Source organism: Squalius cephalus, assembly GCF_949319135.1.
Source record: "Squalius cephalus genome assembly, chromosome: 12".
NCBI classification, from domain to species: domain Eukaryota; kingdom Metazoa; phylum Chordata; class Actinopteri; order Cypriniformes; family Leuciscidae; genus Squalius; species Squalius cephalus.
The window spans coordinates 8,405,338-8,418,280 of NC_137133.1; the positions used below are offsets into that span (position 1 = coordinate 8,405,338).

The following is a 12,943-nucleotide window of genomic DNA, read 5'->3' on the forward strand; positions in this document are numbered from 1 at the left end:
TGTATTAAAAACTATGCATGTTTATTAATAAGTTAATCAGTCAACACATTCTATTATACATACATAAACATATAAAACAGGTTGGAGTGGTAGTGTGATATTAACACAGTCCTGAGTAACATGGCAAAATCCACTTTCTTTTCACTTCTAACTTGTTATAAAAAGGTCTGCCATGTAAAGATGACAAGCTGCCTCATTTTCCATTAAAAAGACCCAAACTATTAAGAACAATAATGACTACTGCAATAAAAAAATGATCATCAACACTGCTCTACACTGGCTTTGGTGGCATAATTTAACCTTTGACCTTAAATAAATGCACAAGAACTTTGAGAATATCTTCTGGACTGACCTCAGAGACATTTCTGACTCAACACAAAGTTTCTTCAGAATTGATTAAACAAGAATCTTCCACGTGACATCCCTGTTTTATGTCAGCGCAAATGTGACAGGCTGCGTGAACCATTTCCTTCGCCGCTACTCCTTAAAGCTCACACTTCTGAAATGTGAAGTTAAACACGGGTTATTTTAAATCATACAACCGTGGTTATGAACATCACACAAGAAATGACGTCTGCCGCAGTTTCCCAAGGCAATCCTCACTTTTCTGACGTCTTGTCTATGGAGCGTTCTGGTGTGCGGAGGATGGAGCGCTCAGGAGAAGCAGGCCGGGGACTGAGAGAGGTGCTGAGAGGAGAAGAGCTTCGCAGTGATGAGAAAGATAAGCCCTGTCTGCGCATTTCCTGTACAGCTCTCTCCCTACCACAGAAAAACACTTACACACATTAATCAACATTTCACAAACCAACATAGCAAGAACATAGCAGCAGGCACATACACAAAAAACCTCTAAATACATTTGAAGTTCTTTCAATACTGAAATGTATTTACTAAAATAGCTGAGTGTCATTAAAATGTTTTTATTTTAACCTATTATTTGCCTCATTCAGACTGATGCTTATTAGGGTATTGTGCCTTTAACAGCATGCTCATCTTTTATTTGTCTATGTTCATGGAAGACTATGTAGAAGATTCTGGATAAATTGAGAATCGACATTTTAAATGTTAATTGCTGCAGTCTATTTAAAATGTTTAATGAATCTGTGAATACAAAGAAAAATTTGGTTTGAATGAATGTTTCAATGACTCATAAATACTTCATTGCTTCATTACTGGATGAATCAGCTTTTTTAGGCGAATCTCTTCAATGATTAAATGACATACATTTTTTAGCAGTACTGTTGCCACCTGATGACGTAACGATGTAATCGACACCACTCTGTTACTCTTATTTACTCTAATTTGATCACTTCCGTAGACATCAGGGTTTATATAGTTATTTTGTGATAATATGAATATTTGATACAGAAATAATGATACTTTGTGGTTGAAAACACTGAAGCTATTTTATACTTATACATGACAACTGCTCTCTCTCTGGCAGCGCCCACGCAGATTTGAATTGTCCGCTGTGATTTTGTCAAAGGTTTAATAGACACAGAATTGTTGTCATTTAGGAATGACATTGTGTGGGTGTTTGAATCGAGATTGCGTTCTTTTAACGATTAAAAGGGGTGGTATTATGCCCTTTTCACAAGATGTAAAATAAGTCTTTTATGTAGAGTGTGTATGTGAAGTTTTAGCCCAAAATACCCCACAGATATTTTTATATAGCATGTTAAAGTTGTCAATTTTTGAGGGTGAGCAATAACGCACCATTTTTGTGTCTGTCCCTTTAAATGCAAATGAGCTGCTGCTTCCGGCACAGAGGGCGGAGCTTCAACAGCTTGTGTCCTTTTACCTCACACAGACATGCACTGAACATTTCAAAAACCTTTAGCCGTTTATGTTCAAACCGGAGTCAGAAAGATAGAGAGACTCAAGAAGTGACAACATGTAGACAACATTTCTGAATGGTTAGTTGGTGAATTTATGTAGTTTATGAGTAGTAATCTTCTAGTCATTGATTAGCATATTAAGTCTTGATAATCTATAAATCACGTTTCTGGGGGCGGGTTTATGTAAATGTTAGGGTTAGTGACGTCACTAACCCGGGAGGAATGTCGTGTAGTCCCTACCAGCCGTTTGTTGTAGTCCTTAAAAAGCAATTTTTTAAAAAGAAAATATCTCCCTTTGCTTTGAACTTTGAGCGTTGTAACTTTGCGGATGTTGTTTATGCTCAAACAGCAACATTACACACTAACTAAAGTTAGAAAAGTGAAATCATATTCAACCACCCCTTTAACCGTACAGCTCTACCATGCAGACTCTTCCAAATGGTCCGATGATGGTAAGAAAGTTCAGTAGTTTTAGTAATAAAGCCTGGGTCTCACCTTTCGAAGCGCTCAGTGGTTAGCTGTCTCTTGAGAATGTCCATTTCTGTCTGTAGCTGAGACACTTTTCCACGCAGCTGAGAAACCTCTCTGGCATGACCAACCCTACGAACACACACATTTTATTTGAACAAATACATTGTTATAACTATTATTGTTTTGAAACTGTGCTGGAGAGCATTTAGACATCTTCATCTGATTGATGTCTGTTTGTTTCACATGCTGCTATCAGTGATCACCATGGCAACTGCACACTTGCACTAGGCAACACTATTGAGAAACTGCTTGTTTGGAGGAAAGCAACATTCAATGGACTCTTTATCCAGCCTTAAAGAGGACACAGTCCTCAGTGTATCCCATAAACAAATGCTTTACACAGTTATCCTGTATAACAGACTCTTAGAGGAAACAATAAAAAATGTGATATACATCGGCAGAATTACAATACACATTGTATAATTTATATATACACAGATTTATAGCCCCCTGATATTTTAGAGCGCAGTCAGTTAAAAACAAACATGTAGTTTGCTCCGCTCTAAATGACCGGGTGCGGCTTGTTTGCCTCCATCTGTTCTTTTTCCCAATAATCCCTCCTTCAGTTCTCTGGACAACTTGTGTACAGAAGCTCCGTGGTCTCTATTTTTCAAATGCATTTTGCACGAGTGTAAAGTGACATCACTGACGAGGGTCTCCGTGCCTAATGAAATTCGATTATTACTTTATATAGTATGAGTTGTTGTAGCCCTACAGATCAGTGTGTGGAGCATCTGCTTATATTCTTCCTATTTGTAGATATCATTACATTGTGTCCTCTTTAAAACACAAACCAATGATGTATTGATATGTTATTATTATTCTCATACACCAACATTCAAAAGTTTGGTGTCACTAAGATTTTCTTTCTTTCTTTTTGAAATAAGATATTACTTTTATTCAGCAAGGATGCCTAAATTGACAGTAAAGACATTTATAATGTTAAAAAAATATTTCTATTTCATATAAATGCTGTTCTTTTGAACTTTCTATTCATCAAAGAATCTTAAATGTATCGTGGTTTCCACAAAAATATTAAGCAGCACAACTGTTTTTAACATTGACTATAATAATAAATATGTTTCTTGAGCACCAAATCAGCACATCAGAATGATTTCTGAAGGATCATGTGACACTGAAGACTGGAGTGCTGATGCTGAAAATTCTTTGCATCATTACATTTTAAAATATATTAAAGTTGAAAATAATTATTTGAAATATTTAAAAATTAAATTCAGCTTTGGTGAGAATAAGAGACCAATCTTACCAACTAACTTTTCAACGGTAGTGTAATAGTAACAAAAAATTATAAATGGCTCTTTCGCTTATTGTTTTTCCACTTACGTTTTGCTGTCAGCGAGAACGAGGCGGTCCTTCAGCACTTTGAGCTCAGACTCTTTCTCGCTTGCACTCAGGTGCGTCTGAAACTCCTTCTGTCGATTGGTGGTGAGCAGAGTCTCAAGATTGCGTACCGTCAGATGCTCACTGGCCAGCTGCTTTTTCAGAAGCTCTGTCTCAGAGCGCACATCCTCCAGTTCACCCGTCACCTGAGTTTGATGTTAAAAGGTTAGTTAGTCGTACAGTTGCTCATTTTTAAACCCTTTTTAAAGATGTAGTTAACAGAGAATGGTGTGCGTGTGAGTCTTACTCTTTCCAGCTCCATGCTCTTAGCTGTCAGCTGGCGAATGGTGAGCTCTTTGCTGGAGTCGAGCTTAACGCACAGTTCTCTGACAGAGGCCAGATCTGCCAACACTGAGTCTTTCTCGGCTCGAACCGCCTGGACCTCCTCTTCCAAACGAGACATTGCCCGTGCCAGCGATGACACCTGAGCTTCGTATGCTTGCACAGCGTTCAAGTGCTGAGGCAATGGAAAACATTTAGCGTATGTTTACATGACAACGATGTACTAAAAAACGGAAAAGTTTTTCCTTTTTTCATGCATGACGTCACAGTTTTCACAAATTCGCTTTCACAATAAAAGTATCGTTTTGACAAACTTGCACTTTGAAACCTATTTTCAAGTTTTTCAGGCCTCCAAAACGCCACTGTCATGTAAATGAGTTTTTAGTTGAAACTGGTGTACTCCTCATGCTCAGTCACTTGTACCTCCTGTATCTCTCTGTCCTGCAGTGAGACTCTCTCTCTGAGGTGTCTGCGCTCTGTGTCAGATGAGAGCAGCTCCAGTCTAATAGAGTTGTTTAGCCCTTCAGCCTGCTGCAGCTTCAACTCTCTATCCTCTGAATCAGTGTGGATGGTTCGAAAACGCTCCAGCATGTCCCTGTTCTCCTGTTCCTATACACAACATGGATAAAACAGCGTCAGTGCAAAAATTCTAAATGAATACATATGCATTTGATCTGCATTGATATATTGAATTTAATTTAATTCTGCATTTAGCTGAACTTTTGCTTCTTTTCCAGTATTTTAGTATTAGTATTTTTACTTTTATAAATTTTTCCATGAAAATAAGTTCGGGATCAAACAATAATTGGTGGCCACCATGGACCTCCGTTGAAGATCCCTAAACAGTTAAATTTAACCCTTGATTGAAAATGGCACCTTTAATCAAATTGCTTTTGCCAATGTTTTATAAAAGCAATAAGGCACTTGATTATGTGTACTAAAATTATTCTACCATGGGTAAGGAGGTTTTAAGAAACATATTTTAAGTTTAACTCTGAGAAAATCACTGTAATGCACATTTTATGGCTCATTAACATATTCGGTTGAGATATATATATATATATATTAGAGGTGGGCATAGATTAATTTTTTTAATCTAGATTAATCTAGATTAATTTTGAAATTAATCTAGATTAATCTAGATTAAAATGGCTCATTTGAATTCTGCCGAAGGCATTCAGAGTATGTGTGCTACCCAAATAATGACTATAAAAGTAAGTCTTTGAGAACGGGTTTCTCAAGCCAGGTGGCGCATTAGACCAGGTGCTCATCTCCTGTTTCCAAAATGCATCACAAACTGCTTGAGAAAGCTGTTCTACTCATAGACTGTAAAAGGTTACTACTGTACTGTTACCGTCCGTAGGCCACATTAGGTAGGCCTATGTTATTATCAACTACTATAGGCTATCAATTAGGGATGGGCGATATGGCCTAAAATCCATATTGTGATATACATTGCAGCCTCTTGCGATAACGATATTATAATAAAACCATTTCAGAACAGGTTACACAGACCCTGCTAAACAACTGCTAAATGTATTTTATTTTTTTTTATTTTTTTTGAAAGGGTGTATGTAGTTTTGAGAACATATATTGTGCAAAACTGTAAGTATACAACATAATTTTGCAGAGAAATAAAATTTAAGTACACTAGCTGCAGAGACTTAAGTAGGTCTAATGTTTATTATGGCTTGGAGCTTATGAAACCCCAAATTTAAAATTAGAATATTGTCTAACTGATGTCTTTTCAGTTAAAAAGAAACACAACAACGATTCTTAAAATCGGGCGCTTTTAATAAAAAGAGATTATGTGCTACACCACTCACTAAGATATATTGGGAATAATACGCGCGCGCTGGTATTCAGTGATATGTTTCGTTTTGAATTTGAGGTGGTAGAACGGATTAGTCGTGTGTTAACTTACCGAACTGTTACACCACACAGTCTACGTCGGACGGCTTAAATACAAACCAAGTCCAAATAATGGATGTTGCACGGATCTTTTACACCAGCTTTCACTTTCAGCCGTGTTTACTTAAGATGACGACGAATATGATGCGTTGCAGCCGCGTGTTCCTCGCGGCCGCGGGTAGATTGCGTCATCATAGCTTGAGCCAGCTCCCAACGCTCCCAACCCAACTTGGAGAATAGATTAACGGCGATATTTTTTTTTATCGCGCGATAAGAGTCTCGCGTTAACGCAGCGCGTTAACGCCGATAACGGCCCACCACTAATATATATATATATATATATATATATATATATATATATATATATATATATATTACATTTTTTAATTATAATAATTGTATCACATAAAAAGGGAATATTGACATGATTTCTGTCTTTTCAATTTGCTGGAGTGTTTTTTCCTTCCATCTCTCACCTTGGCAGCCATCAGGCTTTCTATCCGCGCCACCTCAGAGATGTACGAGTGAACTCTGAGCTTCAATTCATCCCTCTCGTTCAGAGCATCCTGCATCTCTGCGTGCACAGCCTGGAGAAAGGGACACAAGAATGTGAGCATGTGTGATGTTTACTGGTCACAGATGTCACGTCAACAGGAGTGGGTTCACTTATATCATCTATGAAGGTTGGGAAGAAGAAAAGCAAAGAAATTTTTTAGCTGTGAGCAGCTTTTTAACTGTTATAGCGCCACCTATGGTCCGATCTTCATAAAAGTTTGAATGCTTGTTTACAATCATACGTCGCATTTACTCACCTATTTTAGTGAAGTTCAGAGTTTTCATTTAGGGGTAATAGGCTTTTGCGTGCACTTCGCCACGCACATTTTCTAAATGACACTGTTATAGCTTCACAAAGAGTAAAGTTCAAAACGCAAAGGCGCTACACGCTTGAACCCATAAAATGTGAAGCAAAGGTCTACTGGTGTGTACCTGGTTTTCTCTGGTCATGGTGGCCAGATCATCCTGTAACCTGCGGTTCTCTCTCAGCGCGACCTCTCTGTCTCGACTAACCACTGAGAGTTCCTCTTGTGATTGGTCCAGCTGTCTGCGCAGGCTAGCGATTTCCCTCTCTCGACTGCTCAACGCCCCCTTCAGCTGACTGAAATACATGTTATACAAGACTTTGAAGACATTCTATTTCTTTCCAAAAATGCAGAAACATCCCATCATTCTGAGAACATACATTTTATTACTCACAACAGAAAACAGACACTTACTCCAAAGAGTTCTCCAACTCTGTGACTGTTAGTCGGACTTCCAACAGAGTCTTTTCCTGTAGATCAAAACTAACTTTTTAAAGCAGTACCACAAAAAATGTCAAGAATTTTCTCAATGCAATTAGTTATCTTCTCTGCATATATTACCAAACATTCTGTATTGAGAACAGGGCTGTAATAAGATGTGTGCTGAGTATCAGCAGTACCTTCCTTTGGATCTCCTCCTGTAGCAGCACCACCCTCTCAGTCTTCTGGTCCACATCGTCCTGCAGGGAGTCTTTCTCTCGGTCTAGAGATGCTATTGTCCTCTGCAGAGTCGCAACCTCATCTTTCTGAGATGATCCATGTCTACTCAGATCAGCTGCACAATAAACACAGCATTTAGAATCTTCTTTCTACATAACGAATTTTACGTCATCTATACAGTAAAATGTTGCATGATTTCACACCAGAACCAGTGAAATTTCACAATTTTCAATATCATGACAAAATGAATCTGCTATTGAATGCAATCCTTTAAAAAAAAAATTAATATTGGTATAAATATTAATTATTGAATTTAAATAAGCATTCAATTTAAACAATGGCATGTTGCCTTCAAGCATTTCTTAGTTATGTAAGCATTGCTTTTAACTTTTCAATTATTTAGATAAACACCCTGTAATAACAGGAGAAAATTAGGGTAACACTTTATTTTACAGTGTCCTTGTTACACACACTTACTATAATAATAACAGTAAATTATTCATAATTACAAGCAACTAAACCAACCCTGTATGAGTAGTACAAGCTGTTAATTAATATTGCTCAGTGCTTATTTATGTAATTACACTGTAACAAGGACACTAAAGAAGTAAATAATGTGTAACCTAAATTAGTATTGGCTTAGTACTGAAGTAACATTACTTCTGCCACCCCTAATACAGATATGCATGAGAATAAACAGGAAAGAAGAGACAGAATAGCTAATTTGCATAAAGATGTGCATTTGAATAAATTAGAAGAGTACAACACTGTAAGAAATACACGCACTGATTTTCTCTTCTAGTTTGTCAATCTGTTGGTGAGCTGCCTGCAGTTCATTGGTCTTCACAGATAATCTGTGCTGAACATCTGAGAGAGACTGCTCCATCTGCTCCTGCAGAAGCCTAAACGCACACACACAAACACATTCTGGGTGCCACATATTTAAGCACAAGCACGACAGGCAGAAATGTTCGTCTGCAGCAGTGGTACACAAACACACACAGACCTGAGCGCACTGCTCTCAACTCGGTGATGTGTGACCTCCTCTACGTTCTGCACCAGCACTGCTGACTGAGTCTTCAGCTCCTTCTCAACAGCAACACGACACTCCTTCAGCACAGCAACCTGAGTGCGCAGATCAGCCTTCTCTCTCTCCAGCTACACACAGTAATGCATCATATTATGACATATTTAGATGGGTTTATGCTACCTAAAACTAACCTCATATTTAGGGCAAATTCACAAGTGAGCATTACTTTGCCCTATCCACAAAGAGAGAGAGACCACTTTGAAGGATGTATGTTCATTTATTACACCCTAGACTAATTTATATATTGTCCGAATGTAAAGTTGCATCAAAATTCATGTTTATAGCTCTTAAGATTGTTGCAAATTAAACTTTTGTGTCAAACATCGTCTTTAATCCAAGTTTATTTCAACTCGCTTTTTCTATGTGCCGTTCGAGGAAAGCAAGCAAAAAACATGAAAACACTAATAATGTGCTAATAATATACTAATATACTTGGGTGCATGAGAGCAATTGAAAGTTTTAAAATCCTCAGGTCTCAAAATGAATCAGAACAACTTGTCATCCAGTATCACATGATCATAAACGGCAAATTATTTCCTTGTAGTGACCTTTAAAGTTACAGTTCACAAAGTGTTTTTTAGAAGGAACATTCAGGAGGATTTAGATGCTCACATTCATTTGGAACAATCCTACAAGAAGCGTCTCTTTCCTGCAGAGCCCTTCAAGGGCACAAAAGTGGCATTTGGAGCTGACATGACTAAACACGCTGGTAATGTTTGTGAAACTATAAACAGTTCATGCACTATTAGTGTTGTACCATCTCAATGGTGTTCTCCAGGTCGAGAATCCTGATCTGCTCCTGTTCTCGGTCTGTAAGAGATGAGCTTTGTGCAACCTGCATAGAGAGAGAAAAAAAAAAGACACTAGCAGCTTTATCTTGGCAACTCTCCCCTTAACACACAGCTATACCACTCACCCAACAAGTGCAGTACAGTTTAGAAGTGCTTTGCGGAATTTCAAACTCACAACTTCAACCACAGAAAATTGCTTGTCCACAATTGACAGCAATTTATGGTCTTCTATAAAAACAAACAAAAAAAACACTCATTTGCAAACACACACACATACCTTGAGTCTGTCTCTAAGCATATCTCTCTCAGCAGTAACTCTCTGGAGTTCAGCTTCAGTCTGTTCACCGTCGTCTCTGAACCTGTGCTGGAGTTTAGAGGACTCAAGCTCCCCTTGGACACGTCTCAGCACCTCCTGAGTCTATATTTAAAACACATGAACAAATATTCTCAAAGAAAACAGTACATCTGAACTTAAAGGGATACTTAACTAAAAAAATCTTTCTTCAGATGAACACAAACGTAGATTTTTTGAAAAATAGTTAATCTGTCAGTCCATATAATGCAAGTGGAAAGGTTTTATTATGTGCATAAGTTGACACTCCAAAAACCACGCAAAAAGCACAACAGTAATTCATACGACCCCAGTGGATGAATTGATGTCTTCTGAAGAGAACTTTTAATGATCAAAAATTCCAGTCAAATTCTTCATGAGTTCACACTTAACGTAAAATGTCAGCACGTTGTGAAGCTCACACAAAAAGTTGATCTTCACACATGCTGATGTTTACGTCAAGCTTGACCTCAAGAATGAGCATATGACAGTTGGCTGGAACCGAGAGATAGTAAATTATGAAATAATTTTAATTTATGGGTGGAGTAAAACAAAATGATGGGCACATGAAGAAGCTTCTGACATCCTGGTTTCAGACAGCAAACAGATGAAGACCTTTGCAGGTAGCAAGTGGTGTCTCACCTGCTGGTACTGTGAGCTGAGCTGGTCTCTCTCTGCAGTCAGTAGTTTAACTCTGGTCTGGATGTCCTCTATGTGTTTCTCAAAGCCCAGCAGCACTGACTGTAGCTCATCCCTCTCCTTCACTACACGTGAGAGCTCTGCATCAAAATCTCTCTAGAAATACAAAAATAGTCAGTTTCCCATCTAGGTTTGACCCAATCATGTGCAATATTGTTATTTTGGTAACTAATTTTAGTAATTTAAATAAGTGTCTTAAATAGAGTCAATAATCCCTAAAACGGCCACAGAAAACAAAATCTGCAGCCTTGTTGCAAAATCATTCAAAAAAGTAATAAGTAAATAATGTATGCATATTGCATACAAATGTATAAATGTAAATAAATGTATAAATGTTTATTAAAATAGGGAAAAAGCATATACTAGCATGCTGCTGAATTATAAGTGCAGAACTTGCAGGAATTGCTAAAACTGTACAATCTGAAATTCAGGCCCTGCTTAAATCATTGTAATTACAGAAGTAATTGTCAAGTCCCACCTTTTCATGCCAGCTGCCTCTTCCTCTGGGGCTCCTCCCCCTGCCTGGACTAGGGGTGGGGGTGTTGTCTGTCCTGCCCCTAACCAGACGGTACCGCTCCACTTCCTGTTTATAATAATTCCTTTCCTCCTCTAAACTTTTCACAAAGGCATCTAGACGGGATGGAGAGTGATCCTTGCCACACATCCCATGCCTTGCACGCATTCGCTCCAATTCTAGAATCATCTCCTTATCTGAAACAAATACGGCACTAAAATTAAAACCATATATCACTTTACCCGCAACTAATACATATAGAGGAGTGTCACATCTCACCAGCCTGTGTCATTGCTTCTACTTTGTCTTGAAGTCTCTTTTTGTCTTCCTCCTGAAAGTTTATCAGTCCCTCCATCTTGTCATTCTGTTCTTGAAGATCAAGTAGTTGATCCCTCAGACGGTCTTTCACGTGATCTCCATCTGCCATATCCTGCAGCAAATCATTGCAAGCTTTAGACGTTTGACTGAGTCTAATAAACCATAACAACGCATTATCACTAGATATTGGCATGAGTAATCTGCGAGCAAAAACTTTGTCTGCTGTAGGAATATGATGTATTATAATATCATTTTGTCATTGAATCTCTCACCTAAATCACCAAAATGTAAGCTCCAATAAGCTTTAATTATTCATCATTTTCTTTCTTTTTTGTAACAATAATAAATAGTTTATTATTGTTGTTTTGTCAATATTTATTAATTGTATTATTATTGCTCAGTTTAAAAAAAATCTCAGATAAATCTAATTTTAAAATCTAATTTTCAGATAAACATTTTCAGATGAATGTTAAGATTATTTAACTGCAAAATTACTCGAAATGCCCACAGGCCAGTAATAAAGAGTAGGATATCTGAAAGGATAATAAACATGCACTCCAACAGAAAGACATTCCTGACAGTCAGAAATATTTAAACCATCCATGTCATGTCAGGCCAGACAGGATAAATGTGCTGTTCTGAAGCAGATGGTTAATTTAACAGCTCATTTCACATGCTGCTTTGTGGACAGTGGACCCATGCACATACCCGTCTCAATGTAGAGATGACCTCCTCCAGGTCCTCTAGCTCCCGCTGTTGACGCTGAATCTCTTTCTAGAGACAGAGATAGAGTCAGTATCACTACATAAAGCTAAATATTTAAAAAAAATAATAATATTAAAATCCAAGAATGAATACATTAAGACCAAATATTATTATTAATATAAATAAAAACGACTAAAATTAAAATATAACAATTAATATATGCTGCAAATGTTTTCCCCCCCACATATAAAATATAGATATAAAAAAAAAATAAGATACCATACATAAATAAGATATCAGTCTCTGTGATTGCCCAAGGCTCAGTTTCCCAAAAGCTAGGTTGAGCTAGGTTGATCATAGAGAACATTGGTGGCAATGGTCCCCATGATCACAATGCTTTTGGGAGAGGCTCTTTACACGCAATGACATAAAACAAAAAAAATGTATAGAAAAACAACTCAAATTGAAAATTATATATCAATATATTATGCAAAAACACAGTTTGCTAATCCATACAGTTTCATTCTAACTCACACATTAAGAATAACACTGAGGCTTCATTTATTTACTTCAATTTTCTTTTTACAAGTATAGACCCTGCTGAGATCACCTTGGCCTCTTGCAGCTCCATGTCAGCAGTCTCCAGAACCATCTCTTTGTCTTTTTCTAACTGCTGGGCGAGCTGGTCTATTTGAGTGAGCTCCTGACACAGCTCTTCATTTCGAGCGCTCAGGTCAGCCACCTCACTAGACACAGTCTTCTTCCTCTGCTGCAGCCCGTCAATTCTCTGTTCCAGGGATCTGTTGGTCTCCTGCAGATACTCTATCTGAAAAAGGAAATTAGTTATTATCAGAGGGGCGGGGTTAACGTCAACACGGAAATAAACACCTGCAAACAGAAGGAGGTTATGGACAGATCTGAATTAGGGTTGTCAAGCGTACCTCTACTACCGGTCCTAGTCAGTACAACAACAAAAAACGACAAGTTGACGGTTTCAGCATTTCTGCAGTAC

At 37.8% G+C, this 12,943-nt stretch overlaps 1 protein-coding gene across 7 annotated transcripts in view; it reads right to left on the reverse strand.

Moving 5' to 3' along the window:
* cep135 (centrosomal protein 135) overlaps nucleotides 1-12,943 on the reverse strand; it is a 22,554-nt gene continuing 9,611 nt past the window's right edge. For 6 of the 7 annotated variants that reach the window (XM_079888620.1, XM_079888621.1, XM_079888623.1 and 3 more), the window contains exons 8-26: nucleotides 12,542-12,757; nucleotides 11,935-12,000; nucleotides 11,188-11,338; nucleotides 10,873-11,105; nucleotides 10,338-10,490; nucleotides 9,642-9,782; nucleotides 9,331-9,408; nucleotides 8,490-8,641; nucleotides 8,270-8,385; nucleotides 7,444-7,598; nucleotides 7,238-7,293; nucleotides 6,951-7,119; nucleotides 6,440-6,550; nucleotides 4,476-4,661; nucleotides 4,018-4,227; nucleotides 3,714-3,916; nucleotides 2,334-2,438; nucleotides 604-759; nucleotides 1-499 (exon numbers count right to left, since the gene is read on the reverse strand). In XM_079888620.1, coding sequence (XP_079744746.1) covers nucleotides 478-499; nucleotides 604-759; nucleotides 2,334-2,438; nucleotides 3,714-3,916; nucleotides 4,018-4,227; nucleotides 4,476-4,661; nucleotides 6,440-6,550; nucleotides 6,951-7,119; nucleotides 7,238-7,293; nucleotides 7,444-7,598; nucleotides 8,270-8,385; nucleotides 8,490-8,641; nucleotides 9,331-9,408; nucleotides 9,642-9,782; nucleotides 10,338-10,490; nucleotides 10,873-11,105; nucleotides 11,188-11,338; nucleotides 11,935-12,000; nucleotides 12,542-12,757 — 2,679 coding nt within the window. In that variant the 3' untranslated portion in view covers nucleotides 1-477. Of the gene's footprint in view, nucleotides 760-2,333; nucleotides 2,439-3,713; nucleotides 3,917-4,017; nucleotides 4,228-4,475; nucleotides 4,662-6,439; nucleotides 6,551-6,950; nucleotides 7,120-7,237; nucleotides 7,294-7,443; nucleotides 7,599-8,269; nucleotides 8,386-8,489; nucleotides 8,642-9,330; nucleotides 9,409-9,641; nucleotides 9,783-10,337; nucleotides 10,491-10,872; nucleotides 11,106-11,187; nucleotides 11,339-11,934; nucleotides 12,001-12,541; nucleotides 12,758-12,943 lie in introns of all 7 variants that reach the window. The other variant, XM_079888626.1, reaches the window with a different exon arrangement.